This window comes from Lotus japonicus, chromosome 4 (assembly GCF_012489685.1).
Source record: "Lotus japonicus ecotype B-129 chromosome 4, LjGifu_v1.2".
NCBI classification, from domain to species: domain Eukaryota; kingdom Viridiplantae; phylum Streptophyta; class Magnoliopsida; order Fabales; family Fabaceae; genus Lotus; species Lotus japonicus.
In genome coordinates, this window is record NC_080044.1 from 78,567,802 (window position 1) to 78,592,051 (window position 24,250).

The 24,250-nt window shown below is 37.8% G+C and overlaps 4 protein-coding genes across 4 annotated transcripts; 3 read left to right on the top strand and 1 right to left on the bottom strand.

The window, feature by feature from the left end:
- Window positions 1–255: 255 nt before the first annotated feature.
- LOC130711957 (mitogen-activated protein kinase kinase kinase 3-like) lies at window positions 256–4,773 on the top strand. Its single transcript, XM_057561762.1, has 11 exons — window positions 256–792; window positions 1,438–1,752; window positions 2,105–2,192; window positions 2,337–2,399; window positions 2,486–2,646; window positions 2,735–2,810; window positions 3,205–3,264; window positions 3,394–3,501; window positions 3,596–3,832; window positions 4,005–4,108; window positions 4,224–4,773. The coding sequence occupies exons 1-11, from the start codon at window positions 386–388 to the stop codon at window positions 4,486–4,488; spliced, it is 1,884 nt and encodes a 627-aa protein (XP_057417745.1). The 5' UTR covers window positions 256–385; the 3' UTR covers window positions 4,489–4,773.
- A 439-nt stretch (window positions 4,774–5,212) lies between these two features.
- LOC130710361 (ras-related protein RABC1-like) lies at window positions 5,213–8,626 on the top strand. The gene is made up of 7 exons (XM_057559583.1): window positions 5,213–5,370; window positions 5,476–5,624; window positions 5,781–5,849; window positions 6,000–6,065; window positions 6,931–7,052; window positions 7,874–8,002; window positions 8,213–8,626. The coding sequence occupies exons 2-7, from the start codon at window positions 5,489–5,491 to the stop codon at window positions 8,318–8,320; spliced, it is 630 nt and encodes a 209-aa protein (XP_057415566.1). The 5' UTR covers window positions 5,213–5,370; window positions 5,476–5,488; the 3' UTR covers window positions 8,321–8,626.
- A 912-nt stretch (window positions 8,627–9,538) lies between these two features.
- Window positions 9,539–11,673, top strand: LOC130710360 (uncharacterized). Its single transcript, XM_057559582.1, has 3 exons — window positions 9,539–9,951; window positions 11,125–11,263; window positions 11,352–11,673. The coding sequence occupies exons 1-3, from the start codon at window positions 9,616–9,618 to the stop codon at window positions 11,534–11,536; spliced, it is 660 nt and encodes a 219-aa protein (XP_057415565.1). The 5' UTR covers window positions 9,539–9,615; the 3' UTR covers window positions 11,537–11,673.
- Window positions 11,674–12,858: 1,185 nt separating this feature from the next.
- Window positions 12,859–15,464, bottom strand: LOC130713410 (U-box domain-containing protein 25-like). The gene is made up of 3 exons (XM_057563179.1): window positions 15,459–15,464; window positions 14,619–14,705; window positions 12,859–14,286 (listed from the first exon to the last, which is right to left on the bottom strand). Exons 1-3 carry the CDS (start codon window positions 15,462–15,464, stop codon window positions 13,078–13,080), a joined length of 1,302 nt encoding a protein of 433 aa, XP_057419162.1. The 3' UTR covers window positions 12,859–13,077.
- Between the last annotated feature and the right edge of the window lie 8,786 nt (window positions 15,465–24,250).

The window sequence follows — 24,250 nt, forward strand, 5'->3', positions numbered from 1 at the left end:
AACTACATCTCAACATCAAGTTCCAATTAGAAGGCTGTGTGTTTGATTTTTAGTATTAATGAGCGATTTGTAAGTATCAAACTATCAAGCGACTTATGACTCAAAAGACATGATCTTTGGTGGAGACATGATCTCTGGTGGTGATCAGAGCCGAACTCACCTAAATTTTTATGTACTGAATAAATTAATAAATATCCAATTATCTCTCCTGAATTCCTCTCTCATCCTTAGCTGTATTTAACCTTTTTGGTCCCTTCACCTCTAACAAATCACACAACAAGACCCATTCATAACCAACCTAACCTCTCTCTCACACAACAACACTCATCAATCATACTCTGCTTGTTCAAATCCTCTCTCAAAACCATCATTTCTGGAATACAGAATGCCGGCTTGGTGGAACAGAAAGCCATGGAAGAACAAGCAGGAACACGATGATGATGAAGACGGTGAGTATGAGGCGGAGGAGGTGGAGGAAGCACCGCGTTCTGGGCTTCAATTCAATTTCATGAAATCTCCAATCAGCAGCGCAAGGAGCAGTGATAAGAAGAAGAAGAAGAAGATTAAGGATAAGAAGAAGCCCAAGAGTTTCGATGAGGTACTGTATCGGAATTCACCCAGAACCAGCAAGGATTGTGATGGCGGCGCCGCCGCCATGGAGAAGAAAGGGCTTCCGTTGCCTCGCCCTACCACACCCTGCGATCAGGCTTCCATTTCTGGCTCCAGCCTCAGTTCATCTGCCTCTGCTTCGTTCGATGATCATTCAATCTCGCCTCATTTCAACGCTAACAGGTTCCCCTACTCTTCATTTCTCATACTTGTGCCTAATCGTTGATTACATGAAAAATCGATTATGCCCGCTTTAGATTAATCGATTTTGTAAAAGGGGTTAGATATTGTTTCTTGTTTGTGTGAATTATTGCTGAAAATTCATTCCTACTTTGATGGGTAATTGAAGATTTTGGGTTCTTCCTTGTGTTAATTTGGTGTAAATAAGCAGTTTTAGACTTATCTGGGGAAATTAGAGATGTTAATTTTGATGAACAAATTTGTGAATTGTTAGTTAACTAGTTAAGTACCTCTTTGTTCTGCTCATCTTCCCTAATGTTAATGTCTGCTTCTTAGTCATTCTGAATGTTTTAGATATGATATTTATGCGACATCGGACCCATTTGGATGCGAACCAAAGAACACATATCGGAGCTTATCTAGTATTTTTTTCCTAGTAGATAAGCTCCAAATATATACCTCTTACTGTGTTTAATGAAGTGTCACAATGACCTGTAGGGTATGTGACTGTAGTAAATGGTTGAAATTATGATCTGAATTAGGAAACTTCTTTTAGTTCTAATTGTATAAGGAACAAGAAGAACGTGTATTGTTCAGTGTGCTTCTCCAATCTGCTGGTTAAATAATCCTTGCTATTTATTTCTGCAGAGGACAAGAGGAGGTGAAGTTCAATGTGAGGCCAAAAAGCCCTTGTTCAAGAGGACCCACCAGCCCTACATCACCTCTTCACCAAAGGTTGCATGCTTTGAGTCTTGACTCTCCCACAGGAGGAAAGCAAGATGAAGGAACGAGTCAATGTCACCCATTGCCTCTTCCACCGGGCTCTCCTACTAGCCCTTCGGCTCCTTGCAACACGCGGGCAAATGGGGTGTTAGAAAACAATACCTGTAATCTCTCCAAGTGGAAGAAAGGAAAGCTTCTAGGGCGGGGAACGTTTGGACATGTTTATCTGGGATTCAATAGGTAACTTTATCACTATTATTGTCTATCTTCCAGTGAAGGATTTTTTTTATCAATACTCAAGAGGTAACCTCAAGCAGCTTTACACATGTATATTTTTCACTCCTTGAATATTGTAAGGCAGAATATGTGGTTTCTGCTTTCTTGTGTGTATAATGTATGACCAAGTCTTTAGGTTAAGAACTACATATTACAATGCCCGTTATTATTGGCATTAAAAAAATTAACATGTTAAAATACAATTAAATTTACACTATTTCGTTTACTTTCTTTCAGAATGAGTACTCTCTATCCCAATGTTCATATTCTGGACAAATTACTGAAACAATTACTGTTCTTCTTCCTTGTTTCATAGTGAAAATGGACAAATGTGTGCTATAAAAGAAGTCAAAGTTTTCTCTGATGATAAAACATCAAAAGAGTGCCTCAAACAACTTAACCAGGTAATTTTACTATTTTATGCGTTAAGACAAAATACAGTACTTAAGCAGTTTATCTTTATCCAGTTGCATTGGAGTTTTCTTTTTTAAGTATGAATAGCATTTTATAGTTCATAAGATTATAACAGATTCTCCATTTGTTTACAGGAGATAAATTTGCTTAATCAGTTTTCACATCCGAACATTGTTCAGTACTATGGGAGTGAACTGGTATGCTATAATATTCCAAGTGCCAAAGAGAAATTGAAAGATTGACATATTAACGTGAGTTTCTAACATATATGTCATGTTTTCAGGGAGAAGAATCACTTTCTGTTTATTTGGAATATGTCTCTGGCGGTTCTATCCATAAATTACTACAAGAATATGGTGCATTCAAGGAACCTGTTATTCAAAATTATACCAGGCAGATTGTCTCTGGACTTGCCTATCTACATAGTAGGAATACAGTGCACAGGTAATTTGGTCGTTCCTAATTCATTCATCACATGGAGTTTACGCCTCTTATTCTCTTTCAATTTATTCTTGTGTTTTTCGTTTGGCAGGGATATCAAAGGGGCTAATATACTTGTTGATCCAAATGGTGAAATCAAACTAGCAGACTTTGGAATGTCTAAACATGTAAGTTCCTCTGATTCTGTAAACGAAAAATTGCTTCTAGATCATTCCGAAGGTGAATGTAATTTATTGTTTCTGGTATCGAAAAAGAATTGAACTGCACATCTGATGTTAAATTAGTTGAGTCACTAAACAAGCACTTCTCTTACTCAATGTTAAAACTTGCAATTCAACTGATTCCTAATGGAAGAGACATGTCCTCTCTCTTGTATCCCATGCTCCCTTTCACACATTCTTGCACTCGACACCTGACATAGGGCATGAGAGCAAGCACACATACAACTTTCACAGATACAGGGCATACTGCCCTTACACACAGACACAAACTCTCTTCAATGTTTTATATTTCATAATTAGATTTTACTGTCTCTGAGTTTTTTTGTTTGTTCTGAACCAGATAAACTCTGCTGCCTCAATGCTTTCATTCAAAGGAAGTCCATATTGGATGGCACCTGAGGTAATAAAAGAAAATTTCTTCCCATTCTTCTTGAATCTTGAAATTTCCTTTAAAGTAAGCACATTCTTCATTCTTCATTCTTCATCCTCTCTTTCTATTATTACTCTATTCTGATATTTTCTTTCTTAGGTTGTGATGAATACAAATGGCTATGGTCTTCCAGTTGATATATGGAGCTTGGGATGCACAATACTTGAAATGGCAACATCGAAACCTCCATGGAGTCAGTTTGAAGGGGTGAGATGTTGGATATTTCAGAACTAGCCTTTAGTTGCATAATTCTATTTGATGTGAATGAAGGACCAAACTTGTTTCTATGTCGGTTAAACAGGTAGCTGCCATATTTAAAATTGGAAACAGCAAAGACATGCCTGAAATCCCTGAGCATCTCTCGGATGATGCAAAGAATTTCATTAAGCAATGTTTACAAAGGGACCCATTAGCTCGGCCAACAGCCCAAAGTTTACTAAACCATCCCTTCATTCGAGATCAATCAGCGACAAAAGTTGCGAATGCCAGCATAACTAGAGATGCTTTCCCTTACATGTCTGATGGAAGCCGGACACCGGTAAAGTCTTGACAATTATTTATTGTCTTTGAAAATTTATGTTACTTTACTTCTTACATACTTCAACTCAGTTACATAATCATTACAAAGCATGTTTTATTCTCATATAATCTGTTTCTGTTGTTAATGTTGGGCTGGAATTAACTTTCTCATAATTTGTATCTGTTTGTAGCCTGTTTTAGAGCCTCATTCCAATCGATCAAGTATAACTACACTTGACGTAGATTATGCAACAAAGCCAGCTCTTGCAGCTGTACGTACATTAAGGAATCCAAGGTAAACTATTCAGCTGATGTTAATAAGAATTTAAGCATGCATGGATTTGAATCTCCATATTTTCTTCATTTTTATGGTATTTGGACTTACATTCGTTTTTTATTCCCTTGTTCAGAGATAGCACAAGAACGATTACATCTTTACCAGTATCTCCCTCTTCAAGTCCATTGCGACAGCATAGGCCGACACATAATAGCCCTTTCTTTTCTCCTCCTCATCCATCTTATGCAATGATGGGACAAAGCAGTTACACTTCGAATAACATGCACAAAAATCCAGCGAGATCAAATGCCACTCTCACTCTTGATCCATGGCTTGAAACATCTCGATACAAAGCCCATACACCACCTGGTGGTTCTCCGAGAATGAGATTCATTTGAGTTGCAATTGTAAATACCAGTAGGTTTCCCCAGCATGCTGTGCTCTGTGGTTGTTGACCTTCAAAATACTTTGGTCCATTCCTTTATACATGAGAACCTTACAATTGAAGAAACTAGGGGCCATAAACTCAAATGCATTGGAGTGGGGAGACCTTGCTGCTTGTAACAATTTTCTTGATTATTGTAAATGGAATGTACTTTACTGTGCTTGTAGTAACGTTTATGTTGTATATTGCTAGTTCATAGCAGAAAAAGTAATTTTTATAATATTTATGTGTTTGGATATCACTTGAGTGCAACATTTACGAACTTTCATATCAATTTACAAGAAGAATTTTGTTCACTTTTTATCATCAATTGTGTGATAATGTCTATTTACACTAATGTCAATTGATATCCAAATATATCTTTAAGTCTCAAGCTAGTGGAAGTAAATTTGGCTTGATGGAGCCAGTTTTTTCTTTTCTGATTCAGTTATTCAATTATTTTTTTACTATTTTGTCATGTCATAATTAAATTAAAATTAAAGAAGGCATGATAAAAAATATATTTAATAGTGTGTATCAATATAACTCCTGTCTGTATCAATAAGATAAATAAATACATATTGTAAAAAAAGAAAATAACAATAATATTAATTTTTTTCTGGAATTATTGTCATGGTTGTCGACATATATTAGTTTGAGAGATGCTTGTCTGTTAAGCAAAAGCACGTTATCGAGTTTGTGAATGAAAAGTAATAATAATAATAATAATAATAGTAATCTGAAAAAGAAAACAGATCGCCGATCCGCTAATGTTATTGCATCTTTCTTTTTCTCACAACACTTTTCCTATACGATTTCATTCATCCTCAATTTCCTTTTGGATTTCGCTCATCGGGTACTAATTCTACACGAATCTTATATATTATAATCACGAATCTCTCACTCTCATTATTCCTAGTTAATGATTCCGATAACGTGTTTTTGTTTGTGATTGATTCAGTTGATTGATTGCCATGGATTCGAGTTCTGCCCCGCAAGAATTCGATTATTTGTTCAAGTTATTGATGATTGGTGATTCTGGGGTTGGGAAAAGCAGTCTTCTTCTCTCTTTCACCTCCGATGAATTTCAGGATATGTCCCCCACAATTGGTTCGTTTTTTTTAAATCGTTATTACTTTGTGTTTTGATTTGAATATCCGAAAAGCCTGGAATTGATTTGATTCAAAGTTGGGCATCATTGATAATTACATTATCATTTAGCAAGTTAACTTTCATGTTTTATGTCTTCTTTGATTTCTCTTGTAGGTGTTGATTTTAAGGTCAAATATGTCGCCATAGGGGGTAAAAAGCTGAAGCTCGCCATTTGGGATACTGGTATTCACTTGAATTTGTCTATTTATGTTTATATTCTCTTAGGGCCTCGCTTTAGATACGGCAATCTTGGAGGCCTTTTATATTTTATATTGTCAGAATTATTGTGGCCATTGCTTGTATTTGATTGTTTATACTTGTTTAATAATGCAGCTGGCCAAGAGAGATTTAGAACACTTACAAGCTCTTACTATAGAGGGGCACAAGGAATCATCATGGGCAAGTTTCTATTCTCCTTTTTTTTTTGCCACTCCATCTTCTTAATCATACATTTATTGGATTAGGTCAAATGCCTTGAATTTGTATGACAGCCTAGACTGGAATATAGTCAATGGATACAACTATAGAAGGCTATTCGGTAATCACATGTCTTGTTAAGTTGGCACTACTAATGGTGAATTCATGTAAATAAAAAACTTCTTTTGTTTAAGTGAAAGGATAGTAAATGTTTACCGTCTACCCGTTGAAATAGTGGCATATATTTATGCATCATCAGACTTCCCTTTTTTGTTTTAACATACATTGTACATAAAATTGGAAGTTAGTACTCTTTCACTTAAGTTCACTAACATGCATTAGTAATCTTGGGCAATTGCATGCTTAATTGCTTATTTCATCCATAATTCTAGCTTTTTGTTGCCTCATATAATCGAAGCATGTGGTTACGTGCACATTAATTTGAATCTTACACTTTTTACGTCATTTTCCCGATCTCTGCTAGGAAAATTTGATAACCTGATGATCTTGATTCTCAGAATACCATTTCTATAATTTTTCATATCAACTTTATTGACTTGGATCATTGTAAGAGTTGAATATTATTCATTTTTCTTGGTAATTTTGCACTGACAGCTGATATAAATACCAGTTAGTAGATCCTGGAATCATTTGGTTGTTAGTGAATTGCTCTTTCATCCAATTGATCTCTAGTATTCAATGACCAAACTGGAACTTCCTTATTGGTTGGTTTCACCACCAAAATGGCTGTGGAAATTGGGAGATTTCCCCTCCTACAAGTTGATGTACCATTGCTTAAGTTTTGGATTAGTGGCTAATCTCCATGCTATTCCTATAACTGATGCAGTTTATGATGTAACCCGACGAGATACATTTACAAATCTTTCTGAAATATGGGCAAAGGAAATAGATCTTTATTCAACAAATCAAGACTGCATCAAGATGCTTGTTGGAAACAAAGTAGACAAGGTATCTTCTTGTAAGAAGTATGCATTGTTTGGTTATGGTGTCTTTGGGTGGAGTATAACACCTGGTTAACTTGGTTTTTTATGGCCTCCATTTGGATATCAGCATATCTCTTCAAACGAGTTAATATCATAGATGTATGAAGGAATTGGAGAGGTCTTTGATCTACTGTAGTTGTCCTTTGTTTCTTCTGTTTTGTGTTTTTCACATCTGGTTCTACCAGGATTGCTTATCTTCCTTGAAATAGTAATTTAAAAAACTAATGATATGATTAGGGGAAATCAAGAAAGCATATTGAAAACCAACATAAAGAAGAGGTACTTAAGTATGTACAAATCCTGAATTGCATTGACTCCATTTTGGCGCTCAGTCTTGGAAATCTGACTTCAACTCTTGGGATTTGACTGCTCTAATAGTGCTGTGTTATAATCATTTATTGAGAAGTCAGTGTCAGGAACTTAGGATTTGTTAATCAATGATTACAATGCTGCCCTATAGCCTCTGAAGTGTACCTCACAATTTGGAGGAGCCAGATCCCAACTTTGAATGTGTCTAGTTAGCTGCATCATCTCAGAGCTTATTACTGATTTTCTTTCTGCATGATACTTTTATGGGTATTTCATGGACAAGTCCTGAATTGCATGGACTCCATTTTGGCTACTCAGTTTTACAATTCTAGCTTCAACTCTTGAATGTGTCTACTCAGCTGCATGACATTTGTTTCTTGTTTTGATTCTGCATCATATCAGAGCTTATCACTGATTTTTTTTCCATGCATTTTGTTAGAGGATTTGACATGCAAGTTGGTGATATTTGTTTTTCAGGAGAGTGATAGGGTTGTGAGTAAGAAAGAGGGAATAGACTTTGCCAGGGAATATGGTTGTCTATTTATCGAATGCAGTGCTAAAACTCGAGTTAACGTACAGCAGTGCTTTGAAGAACTTGTTTTGAAGGTATGTTGAGTCAATACTAACATAATTTTGGCCAATAATTAGTGTGCTGGGTAGATTTCCTATTTATGCAACCATGCTGCTATCGTATTTTAGAAGGCTATGGTGAATCCTTTTTGAGTGGTGTAAAAGGAGGAAATGTTTAATTGAGAAAATTACCCTGTGCAATCACGATATTATTTTTATATCTTTTATTTCTTTGGGTGTGTGCAGATTTTGGATACACCCAGCCTCTTAGCTGAAGGCTCTAAGGGGGTGAAAAAGAACATTTTTAAGGACAAGCAGCCTCAGGCCGATGCATCCACAAGTAGTTGCTGCTGATTTTTAGAAGCTATTTCACTGCATTTAAAGAGTTAAGATCTTCAAGAGAAGGGGGTTGCCTCCATTTCCATAATCTGATTTCTAACATATTTCGCTGGTTTTTAGCATCAGAGAAGCCATTTTTTATCTTTCAGGTTCCTGTTTTGTCTTTAATATTAGATGTAATATAATGTTGACGGTTGACTTCGTCTGCATTTTCATGGGACTTCTTGTATGTCTGAGTTACCTTTAACTTACTACGATGACATAGTATGATCCAGATGGCCGCTGCCATTAATGAAATAACGTTGTTCTTGTTTTGTTCTACATATGTAGACAGGCATTTATTTTTGAGTCGTAGATATCATATGATAGGGTTGAGGATTTCAATTTTTTAATTTTTCGTCAAAACTTCGTAAAATTAAAGTATAAATCAAGCCAAACGACTCTTAAAAATGAATGAGAATCAAACCCTAGAGAGAGCACTACAACATATCATCACAAATACACATTACAACTCAAGCTAGCATTCTCTAATTCATGAGAAAACATGGCGAAAACTAGAAAGGACCAAAAAAGACCTCTAAATAAAATCTAATATACAAAGACAAATATTCCATTTTTGCTCATTTTGCCTTGATAGAGATATACCACTGTCACATAACTCTGCCAGCAGGTGGCTTATGGTTGCGGAGGGTGGTGTAGTGGTTTCGCGAGGTGGCTGGTGGTTTCAAAGGTAGCCCGCCACAAAGACAGTGGATGAGGGGAGAAGAGATAACAAAGACTCGCACTAAAAGAAGAGAAAAATCACTTATTTTGGGTAGCAAATCACCTATTGTAGTAGATAACATATCTATTGTGGAGAAAAAAATCCACTATGGAGAATAAGAAACCTCCTTAAAGAGGGAGAGCCCCAAAAGTGGATAGATAGACTTCGAAAGGAGGGGGCGGGGTGGCGCCCGCAAGCTCTCTGCTAGGGTTTTGAGATAGATTAAGAATTCCGACTTTTTTCGTCAACATTAATCCATTCAAATATTTAACGAGCTAGTCACACTTGAGAAATATACCTAAATAAAAAAACCAATTAATATAGAAATCATTCTATTTATAAATATGTCATTCACCATGCAAAATACAAAATGCAATTTTTAACCATTGAATATATTTGATAAGGAGGTACAAAAATATCTCATCAGACACTAAAAGAAAAAAAGAATTGCATAAAATAAAAATAAAATGAATGTAGTTCAGTTATGGTCACTGAGATTTTCCTTGCAGACACAGAAAACGTGGAACCTTAATCCTCAGTCAAACCAATGGTGGCTGCATGCAGAGCACCACCCATTTCCTATCTTTCTCCGCCGAACCCCAAACCCAGAATTCAGAGCAAATCATCATCATCAACATCACCACCCATTTCCAGAGTTCAATTTCCCAATAGGCGTTTACTCCTGTTATCCCTACCCCTCTCTGGTTTCCTTCTCCTTCCAGTTCCTGCCTTCGGTGAAGAGTATGACCCGGTAACTGCTCCTGAAAGAGATGCCAGTGCTTTGATTTCACAGAGAGTGGCGAAAGGAGTGGAGTTGTTGGAGAAAGGGAGGGAGTTGCAGGCTCAGGGTGACTTCAATGGCGCTCTTGACTACTTTTCTCAGGTGATGCCAACTTTTTTAGCTACCCAATATGCTTTAATTTAGGAAAGTTATCTTCTTTACATGAAATTTTAGAGCTTGGGAATGGTATTGCAATTCAAGTTAAACTAGTTCTAGAAAGATGAGAAAAGCTATCAACCTTGTTGTGAAAGATGAAAATTACTATTACTTTAGTTTTTGAAAGATGAAAAATGTGATAAATTTTAGTTATCAGATGACTAATTTGAATATATTTTTAAAATTTCAGAAGCTGTTTTACTGGTTTATATAGTTGAGGGACTAAACTGACTAATATCAGGCTATTTTAGTTTCAACATTGCTTATATGAAATTCAAGCCAGTTACTTTCTTCATTGTTTTTTGTACCAAGTCTAGATATGTAAGTTGTGACTTGTAACTAAGTAAGAGAAATATTATGGATGTAACAAAATGGTAGATGAGATTATATATATGGGGACATATTATGTGACAGCATGAAATGAGTTAATCTTGACTAGATAACCAAAAATGAATGATCAACATTAGATTTAAGAAAACCAACATCTGGCCATTTATCTATAGTTGCATGATTGACATTAACTCTTTTCTCACTCTCTTGTACTCTCGCCTCCCATATGTACATAATATATTCAATCTGCCACTTTAGGGCATGATGTGTAGTAGCTTTTCGTTTTTCAGAAATCGAGTATTGTTACGTGCCAAAATTATGCAGAGGGCCATCTTAATAATTCTTTCATTTTGTATGGATGTTAACAACTTGGCATCATATTGCTTTATTTTTCTCCTGAATAATTCTAATTTTGATGTTGGAACATAAAAACAGACAGTATTTGGAGTTGAAAACAGAAACATCTGAGCGAAAGACATTATAAAATACAATGGCAATATTTTGAAGCAAGTAAAAATAGATTGAGTGTCCTGCAAATTTCATGCCTAGAGTTGGGAAGTTACAGGAGTTCATCTCCAAACAAATGTAATATAGTTATGTTATTTTAGAGGCCTCAAGATTTTAAAAGTCCTCATAGGAATTTCCACTCATACTTGATACTTCACTTTCCTTTAGTGGCTGAACCTGAGCTATTTCAAGATGTCAGATGCCAGTTTATAATTGTCTAGGAGTTTAATCTCATTTCCATGGTTTAATCATCTGACTGATTTGCCTACTCATTTTTTTCAGGTGATTGATAGCTATAAAGACTTGGCATTCTCAGAGTATGCAAGGGTAGGAAGAGCGCTGGTCCTGTATGAAGTTGGTGACAGAGAACAAGCGATTGCAGAGATGGAAGACGTTTCAATATCTCTAAAAGGGTATCCAGGTATTTTCACAGGCTTAGCATTCTAGAATCATGCTGCAGAATGAAAATTTTCACCTTTCTCTAATATTAATTTTTTTCCCTCAAGCAGAGGTACATGCAGCTCTTGCAGCAGCCTTATATTCCGATAAGCATGCTCCCTTGCTTGCTGAAAACCAGTTTACCATTGCAACTCTGCTTGATCCCCATTTTACAGACCTTTCATATGTTAGAAACACTAAGCACTGGCCTCCAAGTTTGGTTAGTTCTCTGCAGCATTTCATCACACTATCTTAAGACCTCATAGGATATTTGTACATGTTGTTTTACACAAAGTGCCAGCTATATGAAGGCAATCTCTCAAGTTTGGATGTACTTTACAGTTTCAAATGTATTCCCTCGTTTATTTATGTATTTATTTTTTATATTTTAAATCTTTTGATTCTGAAATGTAAATCAATGTGCTATACATTTTTATATGAGATTAATTTCTATGCACCGACGGTGTAAAATGTTTTACACCATCATTCAATCACAACCTTCTATTTTCTATTTTAGATATTATTAAATTCAAAATTAATTGTGAGAAAACAAAATGGAGGGATGTGATTGAATGATGGTGTAAAACTTATTTACACCGTCGGTGCATAGAAATTAATCTCTTTTTATATTAACTTTTGTCTTCAAACTTTGCATAGGAAGGTACCTCCCAGAATTTATGATATAGTTTCTAATTCACAAGATAGGAATTGTTCCACTCTAATATTAAATTGTAATATGTTGCAATAAGCTTTCAATAGGAGATTCACTGGTTAAACACCAGCAAACGATAGATGATGCATAAGGAGTGATATAGGGGAAAGATTAAAGAATAAGGAGAGAGTGACAGAGAGAGAAAGAGATAGGTTAGAAAACAATCTTACCATTGTGGTGCATGCAAGTGTGAGTTCAGAGTCTTACATTGATTAAGAATGGGTAAGATGAAGACAATATTAGAGATGTGACCCACATGTCCAATACCTTCAGGTTTTGGGTGATGTGGTGTTCGGTTCTCTTAGTGTCTTGTTTAGTCTTAGCCCATTATCACTTGGGCTCCCCCTGTCATGCTAACAACCTTTTAGTGCACCATAATAAAAACAAATTATTTTGTAAACACGATTGTTGTCTTGACTTGATTGTTTTGAGAGTCAAATCTTACTCAAGGGTATCCTGAAGGAAATTTGCCACTAATCCAAGCTGCACCGAGAGATTTGTAATTGAGTGAGGGGAAAATTAAACCTAAAAGACAGTGTACCCAGTGCACCTTGAATATGTTTTGGGCACCACTTCTTTCTTTGTTCTAACTTTTGAAAACCATATCCATCAACAATCTGTGGTATATTTTTCTCTCTATAGTTAAGCTTGCCTGCAGTGGTTTATCTGTTCATTTCATTCCCTTTAAAGGTGATATTTTACAAGATTAAAAAGTTTGCATGATTAAACGCTAGCATCGTCGCCATGCGAGTTGTGCTATACCTTAAAGCACTTTAAAGCATTTTCTTTCATCATCAAATATAAGATTGCAATGAAACCACAGCCGGTTAAGATATTTATAGTTTGTGTGTGCCCACACGAGATAATGAAGCCAAAACCGAGTTTTATAATAAATTCAAATGTTCACAGATTACAGGTATATGGGAGAAAATATGACAGTGGCACATTAACAATGAGATCCCTCAAAATCACAAGACACTTGCATATCCATAGTCTGGTCAAAACAAGAATATTTATTTTTATTATTTTGTGACAATGCTTATATTGTTGTTATTATGATGAATATTATTATTATTATTCACAGTCTACCACTGCTTTAGGTCCTCAGTCCACTTGGATCTGAGTAATTTGAGCAGCATTCCTGCTTTTGATTTTGTTGTGGTACTGCACTCAGTCTGCAGAAGCAATAGTAACCGAGTCAAAACTCCGGCTCCAATGGCTTCCTCTCTTGCACTACCAAAATCATGGCAAACTATTAAGAGTATCTCAACAGCACTCTCACTGCATTCGTGATCAGATACCCTGAAAACCATGTTGACCAAAGTTTTGATAGCATTTGGGTGGTTCACCAATGCCTCTCTAGCACTTTCTACTTCCAAAAGTTTCTTTACTATTCCCATTGCAAGTGGTGCCAAATTCTTCTGTCTTATTTCAGAACCTGATGAAATGTATGTCATAATGCCATCTATCACTCCTCCTCTCACTAAACTCTCCCTGTTAGACTGCAAAGAACATAGTGCTGATATGCCTTTAACTGCATACTCAGAAACCGTGCTGTTTCGGCGAGCAGCTAGAACAATCTCTTGCACTAGTTTGTGAGAATTTCCAAGAAAAAAACATAACTCTTCTGTCTGAGATGATGATGCTGACTCTATAAGTTGACACAAGCTATTCTTAATCGGGTTAGTACCCTTTTCAAATAATAGCAGAAATGTGGAAAATTTAGGCTCATCTTTGATCATATTTAGAGGCTCCAAACTACCAAGAGGCAGCAATTTTAGGACACAACAAAGAGCTAGCTCTATGAATTCCATATGATTTTTTGATACTTGAGCTTCTTCTCTTGCAAAAACTAGTTCCAAAAGTAGTGATAAGAAATCCAATAGGAGGAAACATGATTTCTTGAAAGAAAAATACTGATCAGGTAGGGCTCTGATTTTCTCAAGTGCTTGAAGCTTGTTCTCCAAGCTGCTTTCCTGGGATTCAAGGGTGTGTTTCAGACCAGATAAAGGATCATCTGCAGTTGCAGAGTTACCAGGTTCAAATTGGGGACCGAGTTGAAGCCACTGATCAATCAAGTGGCGAAGTGTGTGATTCGGAACAATGAATGGATCATGAAGCTTCTGCATTGTGACTGGGCATGTGAGGTTTCCAGCAGCCAGCCATTGTTCTATATTTGACCTGTCATATGTTTGGCCTGTGCATAAAGTTACAGGATCTTGGAACAAGTCTAAACTGATGGGGCATCTGAATAAGTAAGGAATGGAGTTTTGAGATTCTGTCATGGAAAGAAACTGCAAATTTCAAAGAACAAAAAACCAAATCAAAGTGACAGAAAATCAAAGTGGGTTTTCAAGATACGATGTCTTAAATAGTTTGAGGGCAATACAAGACATGCATTTTCTAAGGCAGCTACAAAGATGATGTCATGAAAGTAGAAATTTTTATTTCCTCTTTTTGGCTTCTAAGGCCTTGAGAGTTGAGAGACTGAAGCAGAATTGCAGAGAGCCAGATGCTAGAAGCTTAGAAGAGGTGACTCTGATAAATAGGAGGGAAGAGGACTGAGAAATGGAACATAGAAATATTGCATTCAGAGGAAATGATAGGTGACAAAAATAGCAATTACCAAAGTTATGGACTTACATTCTATGTTGCCAGCTGAAAAGAGTAGTGCAGGGTGGGAAGTTTCTGGTAACCCTCCAATTCTTGGTTGCTGACAAGACAGTAGAGAAAAGGAAAGAGCAAAAGTGCAAACTTTCAATGATCACAAAGCAGAAAGGAACACCCACAGACATAGGGGGGCAGAAAGAAGATCTAGTACTAGTTAAAGAAAGTGGGAAGGCCTTCTGATCTTTAAACACCTTATAGAATGTTTGGATCAGTTATATTTCCTCATAATCAATTATGAAACCCTGAGTCTACTTACATAAGCTTTTCTCCGAATTCGATTATGGTTTTAGAATCAAAATTGATTCTGATTTTAAAATCGCTTCTAGAAGGAATGCACTTTCATTTTTCATATATCTATTTTTTTTTCTCAATATTTCTATCTTCGTGTCACATTATATATCACATGTATTATTTTCCTCACTGATATTCTTTTTCACTTTGATTCAAAGTCTCTACTACATGTTTACCAAACAATTTAATTATGTACCAATGGTCCCTATCTCGTTTCTTTATCAATCTAGTCAAACCAGAACCCCCCAATAAAATTTTCAGTCAAACTATCCAACAAAAGGGAAATAACACTTGCTAACGTCTTTGAAGTTTGAATGCACCTATGATGACCCGCTAAGGCAAGAAACAAAATTATGGCTTTTGTTTTCTTTTGTCTGTGTTATTTTAACTTAAGAAGAGGGTGTGTGTTGGTTCATGTACTTACTTCAGGTTTGGAAATATTTATATAATTGATTCTAAAGCTAAAATTAATTTTAGAGAGAAATTTTTATGAACAGTTTCTGACAGCCATAGTTTCACTGTGATAAGTATGCACTCTTATTATTATGAACAAATAAACACCATCTTTATTTCCCTTATACACTGATATAATATAATTATTTCCTTGCGTGACATGAACTTTTTTTAATTCTTAAAACTGAAAGGATTGTGTCTGATAGTCAACAATCAACAAAATCTCAGAAAAGTGATTGCATAAATAAATATCAAATTGTTTTGAATTTCTAGAAAGCACCAAGTTTCTGGTTGTGCCGGCTGAACAAGATTTACATTAAGACAATAGTATATAAGTTTTCAACTTTATGACTAGAATCTAGAAGATGTCAATATTTCTGTACATGCATGTATAGGTTTATAGCCATGTGCATGCATATCAAACTGATCCTCTAAACAGATTTCCCAATTTAGAATTTACTGAACTTAGCACGCTTTCCATCTATAGGTTTGCATGTATCTAGTATTTTATTAGTCCCACTTACTCACAACTTTAAAACAAAAATTGATATTTGAACTTGAGTATAGAGTACACACCCAATTGACACACACAATTTCTTGTCTAAAACTGCTAGTAATTTACAAAGTTGTAAAATATCTTTCCGTAAACTGATTTATGGAGGAGTGTATTTATAGATTTACATTTCTTATTTTAGTTTCTAAAATATATGTTTGAAAATGCATCTGGAAATTAATTTTTATATTTTTGTGGTATTGTATAAGACCACCAAAAATTGCAGGTGTCGATTTTAGCTAAAATCTCATGACCCTTTTTCAAAAATCTAAACACTTCCCATATCCAAATTCATTTTAGCATTGAGGGTAGCCAAAAAGAGAATTCTAATAAGAATTACCATATGAGTGTGTATTGTTGTCGCATTCACTTGTATTGAGGGGGAAAATGTACTTCTATTAAATGTATGAAATTTTAGCGCGATGATGGTTTGATTCTTCGATGAGGAAGACAAAATTTTCGAGGTTTGGATCTTGAAAATATGTGAGAGAGGGAGGAAGTTTCCACACGCTCTGAAGCTCAGGAGAGAGAGGGGATAATCCTCAGGGTTTTTTTTTTTTTGAAATTAATTCTCAGGGTTTAAAGGCTTAGAAGAAGAGAGAGTGAGAGAGAAGGAAAAGCGAAGAGAGGGTGTTAAAAGAGGGGAGCGATATTTGTTGATTTTAAAAAAGTTTTTGGGGTCCCAAATTAAGTGCATGGGGTATCAAATTTCATTCCTTTTTTTTTAAAACAAAAGAAAGTATGTATGTGTGTTCGCAATTCAGTTTGGATATTCTAGGCGAAAAAATAACTAAACCAATCAAATTTTAGTTTCAATTTGGTTTAGTTTTTAGTATAAAACAAATTAAAAATTCAAGAGCCGATCCAAACGGTACCAATGAGCAACGATTTGGATCAGTTTGGTTCATCATTATAATTAGTTTTCAAATTCACTTTATATTCATTTGTGACTTTATAAAACTATGAGAAAATATTCAACAATAGCGGCTAGAGGGGAGATTGAGGAGTCTTAAATCTTAATTATAACTTATACATATATTTTAGTATATAATTAAATTTTTATTCTATTAGTTGTGCATACTCTTATTTATTAATAAATATAATACAACAGTTCGATTCTTTAATTTTCAATTCTTTGGACCGTGAACCAAATCAATCTTCATCAATTTATTAGTGGTTCAATTTAATTTTGAATAGAACAATAAAAAACGGAGGTTGGATTTGCCACCATTGGAACTAGATTTGACACCCCATTTAAACACTTCGGAACTTATAAGTTCCAAAGTACTCAAAACTTATAAGTTTAGTGACGGATTTTTGCCGTCACAAAGTGATTTTGTGACGGATTTTCACTTTGTGTCGGCAAAAATCCGTCACCAGAATATGAAACTTATAAGTCCCGAAATGTTTAAGTGGGATGCTAAATCTAGTCCTTAGGGTGGCAAATCCTTTCCTAATAAAAAACTCGATCCTTCGGCGTTGTATTGTGAACTCTAGGCATTGAATTGTGTTGTCTCATCATGTCTTTTTTTTTTTTGTCAACGTGTTATCTCATGTCTTTTTTTTTTGTCAAAGAGTGGTTGTTATATTCAAAAGGGACCAGCCCAAAAGCAGAAGCCTGTTACATGGGAAGGATATCCAACAGATCCAACAGTAAAAAACAACAAGAACTTTAGATCTTTGAGACTAAAAGCCACTAGCAAGGGCAGAGAAGAGAATCTAAAGGTGGTAAGCCAACAGAAAAAACAGACAAAACATGCATGTGGAACCAACAAGACTGCAAACTTTAAGGCATCACCGATTCCCAACCCACTTGCACATCAAAAGAGACTAATTCCAACTGTTGACCAGTGAGCAATAAGTGTGGTAGAGAGAGAAGAACAAATCAGTCAAGCACAAGAACAAGCCTGAAATCAACATTGCAGCAAAGGAGACCTCTGCACAGGGAGCCAAACCCACCTAAGGGAGCCAGAGATGAAGGATTGGATCACTGTACCGAGGGCCAAGAAACTACCAAAACATTGAGAGGGGCAGGAAAAAATGGTCTGGGATCAAAGGATAAGATCCAAGGGCCACCCAGAGGTGCTGAGAGTGGAGCGAGAGAAGCTAGTGAGTTCCAGGGTTGGGTGGGAGACCATAAATTTCTGCTGCAGCAATAGCATCTTTGGTCAGGGCTCGCCGGAGGTCTGGAGGGGGAGCAAAGAGCCAATCTTGATTGAGTTGGTTCTGGATGCAGAGTTTTGCAACCGTGTCAGCCGCTTGGTTCCTTTCTCTATTGGCCCAGGTAAAACTGCAAAGTTGGAATTGACTTTGAAGGGAGAAGATGTCATTGAGAATTGTACTAATTTCTCCATAAAAATTACCAGATCTGCAGGTATCAACAAGGATTTGATTGTCTGATTCAATCACTACTGCAGGGCAGCCCAAGTTGTGAGCTAGGATGAGTCCTTCTCGAATCGCCATAGCTTCAGCAATTAGGGGGGTAGAGGATCTGATGAGACTGTGGGATCCTGCATGAAGAGAAGCATAATTGTCCCTGATTACAACCCCTACTGAAGAGAATAGGAGGTTTTGGGACCAAGATGCATCAACGTTTATTTTAAGAACATTCCTTGCTGGAGGTCTCCAAGAGGTATTCCTGATCTGCTTTGTCTGCCCTGTTTCTATAGTTTTTTCCTTAAACGTATGAGACAAATCAGCAGTGTTGATCAGATGAGCTGCTTGTTGCAGGGTAAGGAAAGGGCTAGGAGCTTTGAATTCAAAGGTGGCCCTATTTCTACCCTTCCAAATGGTCCATAGAACACAACAAAGAGTTGTTAAGTCCCGGTTAAAATCCAGAGAATGGATTAGCATATAGTTTGCCTTTTCCAAGAACCAAGAGTCAAAGGTAGACAAACCTATGGGGCTGATTGACCATTGTAGGGGGGATCCATGCCACACTGGTCTGGTCCAGGCGCAAAGGAGTAGCATGTGTTCTACTGTTTCAGATTCAAGATTGCATATGGGGCAGATTCCAGAGTTAGACAGTTTCCTCTTGTGTAGATTATGCTTCACAGCTAATGAGTTGTGACACGTTCTCCAGAGGAAGTGTTTGATCTTCTGCGGAATGTTGCAACTCCATATGTGGCTCCATAGGATCTTCTGGAACTGATGAGAGCTATTGGATATTGGGCTTTGAAGTGGCCTGTTAGTAAGAGCCACCTGATAGCCAGAGCTTACGGAATAGTCTCCTCTTGGAGTAAAGGGCCAGAAAAAAACATCAGTGCTGCTTAGGTGGCTCACTGGAGTTGTGAGGATTTTCTGGACTAGTTGATGAGGGAACATAGCAATTAATCTCTGTATATCCCAGCCACCCCTTGTCGGGAAAAGTAGATCACTAACACGTAGGTTAGGTGCAAGGGGGGGTCTGGATATCCTTTCTCCAGAAGCAATCCAACTCATATCCCAGGCATTGATTGTAGCACCATTACCTACTGCCCATCTGCCATGTTTTGTTATAAAATCTCTGCCTTCTAGTAAGCTTTTCCAAGTCCAAGAGGGTTTAGGGCCCAGGGGGGCATCCAGGAAATTGTGGTGGGGAAAGTAGATAGATTTGAGTGGTAATGGTGCGGAATGTTGCAACTCCATATGTGGCTCCATAGGATCTTCTGGAACTGATGAGAGCTATTGGATATTGGGCTTTGAAGTGGCCTGTTAGTAAGAGCCACTTGATAGCCAGAGCTTACGGAATAGTCTCCTCTTGGAGTAAAGGGCCAGAAAAAAACATCAGTGCTGCTTAGGTGGCTCACTGGAGTTGTGAGGATTTTCTGGACTAGTTGATGAGGGAACATAGCAATTAATCTCTGTATATCCCAGCCACCCCTTGTCGGGAAAAGTAGATCACTAACACGTAGGTTAGGTGCAAGGGGGGGTCTGGATATCCTTTCTCCAGAAGCAATCCAACTCATATCCCAGGCATTGATTGTAGTACCATTACCTACTGCCCATCTGCCATGTTTTGTTATAAAATCTCTGCCTTCTAGTAAGCTTTTCCAAGTCCAAGAGGGTTTAGGGCCCAGGGGGGCATCCAGGAAATTGTGGTGGGGAAAGTAGATAGATTTGAGTATTTTAACCCACAGAGCCTCTGGGTTGGTAAGCACTCTCCAAGCTTGCTTAGCTAGATTAGCTATGTTCTGACAATTAAAATCTCTAAATCCAATTCCCCCATCTTCTTTCCTCTGAATTATGCAATCCCAAGATTTCCAGTGTATACCCATATCTTTTCCCTGACCTCTCCACCAGAAATTAGCAACCATGGAATTGAGGGTAGAACAAAAGGTTTTTGGGAATCTCACAATGGCCATAGCATAGCAGGGGATGGCCTGGATGACTGATTTAATAAGTACTTCCTTGCCCGCTTGATTGAGGAAAGTACTTTTCCAGCCATTCATTTTTTCTTGAATAGTATCCTTAATCCACGCAAGAGAGTTGGTTTTGTTGCGCCCCCAAATGGCCGGGAGACCAAGGTATTGTCCAGGGTTATCCCACACAGGGATATTGAGGATGTTTGAGAAAGCTAGCTTAGTGTGCATAGGTGTAGATTTGCTGAAAATGATATCTGATTTTGCAAGGTTTATTCTTTGCCCAGATGCGAGAGAGTAGGAATTAAGGATTTGCATGAGAGTGATAGCTTCCTGTTGAGAGGTGTGGGCAAAAAGGAGGGAGTCATCTGCAAATAGTAGATGAGAGAGGGCAGGAGCATGAGTGCCTAGTCTGCAACCCTGAAGATTCCCTTCAGTTAAGGCCCGATTCAAAAGGAAGGATAGTACATCAGAAGTGAGAACAAAGAGATAGGGGGATAAGGGATCCCCCTGTCTAATACCCCTTTGTGGGAAGATTCTGTCACTCAAACCTCCATTGATCTTTAGTTTGTAGGTTGCACCCTTGACTAGTGTCATGACCCTTGAGATCCAGACTTCCTCAAAACCGTAGGCAACTAGGGTTCTTTCTAGGAAGTTCCATTCTAGGCGGTCATAGGCTTTACTCATGTCTAACTTAATAGATCAAGAGTTTTTTGTATCCCTTCCTCTGTTAACAATGCCATGGAACGCTTCTTGTGCAACTAAGATATTATCTTGGATCATACGCCCCTCAATAAAAGCACTCTGATTTGGAGATATAATTTCTTTGAGACTTTCTGCCAATCTTGTAACTATAATCCGAGAAATAACCTTGAAAATGAAATTACAACAACTAATTGGACGATATTGTGCCACACTTTCCGGGGTAGGGATTTTCGGGACAAGGGCTACAATTGTTTCATTTATTTCAGGATTCAGGTTGCCATTAGTAAAGAAATCCTGTATCGCCTTACAAACTGCTTCCTTAACTGTATTCCAATGAGATTTAAAAAATACACCATTCAGGCCATCAGGCCCTGGTGCTTTAAGCCCACCAAGCGAGTTGACTGCTTCAGAGATTTCCAGATCAGTAACCAGTTCATTTAGTTTGTTATTGGTAGTAGGGGAAACACATTTGGGAAAATGGAGGAGACACTCATCAATATGTTGAGTGCCCTGGGAAGTAAAGAGGACTGTGTAATAATCAGTGAAGGCCTTCGTAATTTCATGTTGCCCCTCAGCCCATTCCCCTTGTGCATCTTTTAGCCTTTCTAGTCTGTTTTGGCTTCTCCTTTGGAAGGTGGAAGCGTGGAAGAACCGCGAGTTTCTATCCCCATACTGAGCCCACTTTACTCTGGATCGCTGTCCCCAATAAAATTCTTCTTGTTCCCATAGTTCTGCAATCTGGTTCTTGATTTTTCTCACCTCTTCTCAATTTATCAGATGTTGGTCTCTTTCCCGAATAAGTTGTAGGTATTGTTTCAGCTTTTCTATCTCTTGGTTGGCAATTTTAAAAGTCTTCTTTTGCCATCTCCATAGGCTGCTCTTGGATCCTTTGAAACGGTTCAGAAGGTCCTTCCAGCTGTCAGCAGCTGGGTTAGGACTTAGCCAGCCTTCCTCCACTATGTCCTTGCACTGGGAATGTTCATCCCAGTAAAGTTCATACTTAAATCGTGTTGCACTCCTAGCCACCGGATTAGGGTTGAGGATAATAAACGCATGATCTGAACTTATAGACTTGTACGCTGTAGCCTTAGAGTTTGGGAAGCTGCTAGCCCAGGCCCAATTTGATATAGATCTATCAATTCTTTCCCTAGTGACAAAACCATTATGTGGGTTACTTTCCCAAGTGAACTTGCACCCCTTGACTTCCATGTCCATCAGATTGGAATTGTGGAGGAATTCTCTAAATCTGTGGATGCCTAACCGGGATTGTGGACGCAGTCCCTCTTTTTCATGGTGGAAGAGGATTTCATTAAAATCCCCAATTAGGTTCCAAGGCAAATTGTCTCCCGGGTGAAACCTGTTGATGCGGGGCTAGAGGTTGCGCCTTCCCTGGGGAGTAGGATTACCATAGGTAAAAGTCGTGATCCAGTTCTTCAAATCAGGTTTAGAGCTAAGAGAAGTGTGGATAAAATTAGGGGAGCTATCAAGGATTTGGATGGTGATGTCTTTCGTCCAGAATAGAGCCAAACCCCCAGCTGTACCAATAGGGTCCACACAAAACATGTTATTAAAGCCCAGTTTATATTTTATAGTGGTTAACCTCTCCCTTTTGGCCCTGGATTCCATAAGGAAGAGGATGGCAGGCCTATGCTTAGAGACAACAGCTCTAAGTTCCCTCATTGTTGCGGCGGCCGCCACCCCACGACAATTCCAGCTCATTGTAGTCATGGAAGAGTGGGGGGCATGGCTAGACCCGCCTCCTCAGTCATGTAGGTGTCAACATCTGTGTTTCCATCCTTGGAAGTCTCTCCATGGTCAGACCTTTTTGCTCTCTTGATTATTAGCAATGAGCTATCATTATTAACAGCAGATTGTGTTAGGGATTCTTCTGATCTCCTTCTCTTTAGTGACAATGATTGGTGAAATCCAGTTATGAGTTGTAGTTCATTTTCCTGGTTAATGGTCCCCTTTCCTCCCAGCTCCTCCTCCTCCTCATCAGTGGGGTGCTCAACAAAGTACATTGGCATGGGTCTAAGACAGATGTCCTGAGAGGGGGGGGGCGGGCTGCTGTTGGGCCTCTCATCTGAAAATTAAAAAATCTGATTTTACTAAGGAATTGGACCTTCTTGTCCAATGTTTCTTTTTACAAGTATTTTCTCTATTGACAAAAAAAGAAGAAGTATTTTCTCTCCTTTGGACAGCCAGCTTTGTTAAGTGTGTGTTTAGCAACCTGATTATCACAGACAGCCTGAATCAATTCTTTTTTCAACTTGTAAATTGGCAAACTCTGCCTCTGGTCCTGAATAGAAAGCTTTGACCTTTGGCCAAAAGTAATGGTTTTCCCATAAACATCCTTCTTCCATTCTGGCATATGATAGGTCGATAAGCCAACGCCCCTGAGCTCCTGGGCAAGAAGCCTTTGACCTGTCTCTGGCATAGGGTCTTCCTAAGGACGATTGAGATCCTTTGGAATTGAATCAAGCATTGTGCGTTGTTGTTGTTCTCGTACTTCCCTCCGCTCTTTTATAAGTGCAGACTGGAGCGCTGCAGCACGACCTAGAGAGCCTTCTGGATTCTTACAAATCTTATCCATTGAGTATCTGGTCTGCCCTTGCAAGAAGACAGGTTCATCCTAATTCAACTCGATCTCAAGCTCTTCCTCAGCACTTTCTTCCTGATCTGCCTCCTCATCATATCTCCCTCTACCTCGGTCTCTCTCACTTGTGTCCATATCTATGTATTTCAGATTGGCGTGAATAATGGTGAGGAGGGTTAGCTCTAAGTAATCGAGCATTACGACACCGTTTTCCATCAGCTTCGCGTGGAATTCCTCAAGGTTTTCAGAGGAACGACCCAACTCCATGATGAACTCAGCGAGGACCTTGTCGCCATTGCCGATGTGTGATTCCAGCTCGGTGCACACCAAGTGCTCAAGCTTCTTCTTTAATACATCATCATCAGGATAATGGCCACAACTATCTGCACCCATAGAGCAAAACTGTGTAGGTGAAGATGAATCAGTCGATCGTAAGGACTACGGAGGATGTATTACTTTCTTTATCTGTAATCAATCAATATATAATATCAATATCAACATCAATCAATATATACACCCTCCGGTCACATATATAAGCAAAAAAACATCTTAGGTTCATTCATTTAATGAATGTATCTAACCATTAATAATGACTAGATACATTCATTAAATGAATGAACCTAAAAATGTTTTTTTCTTATATACTAGTG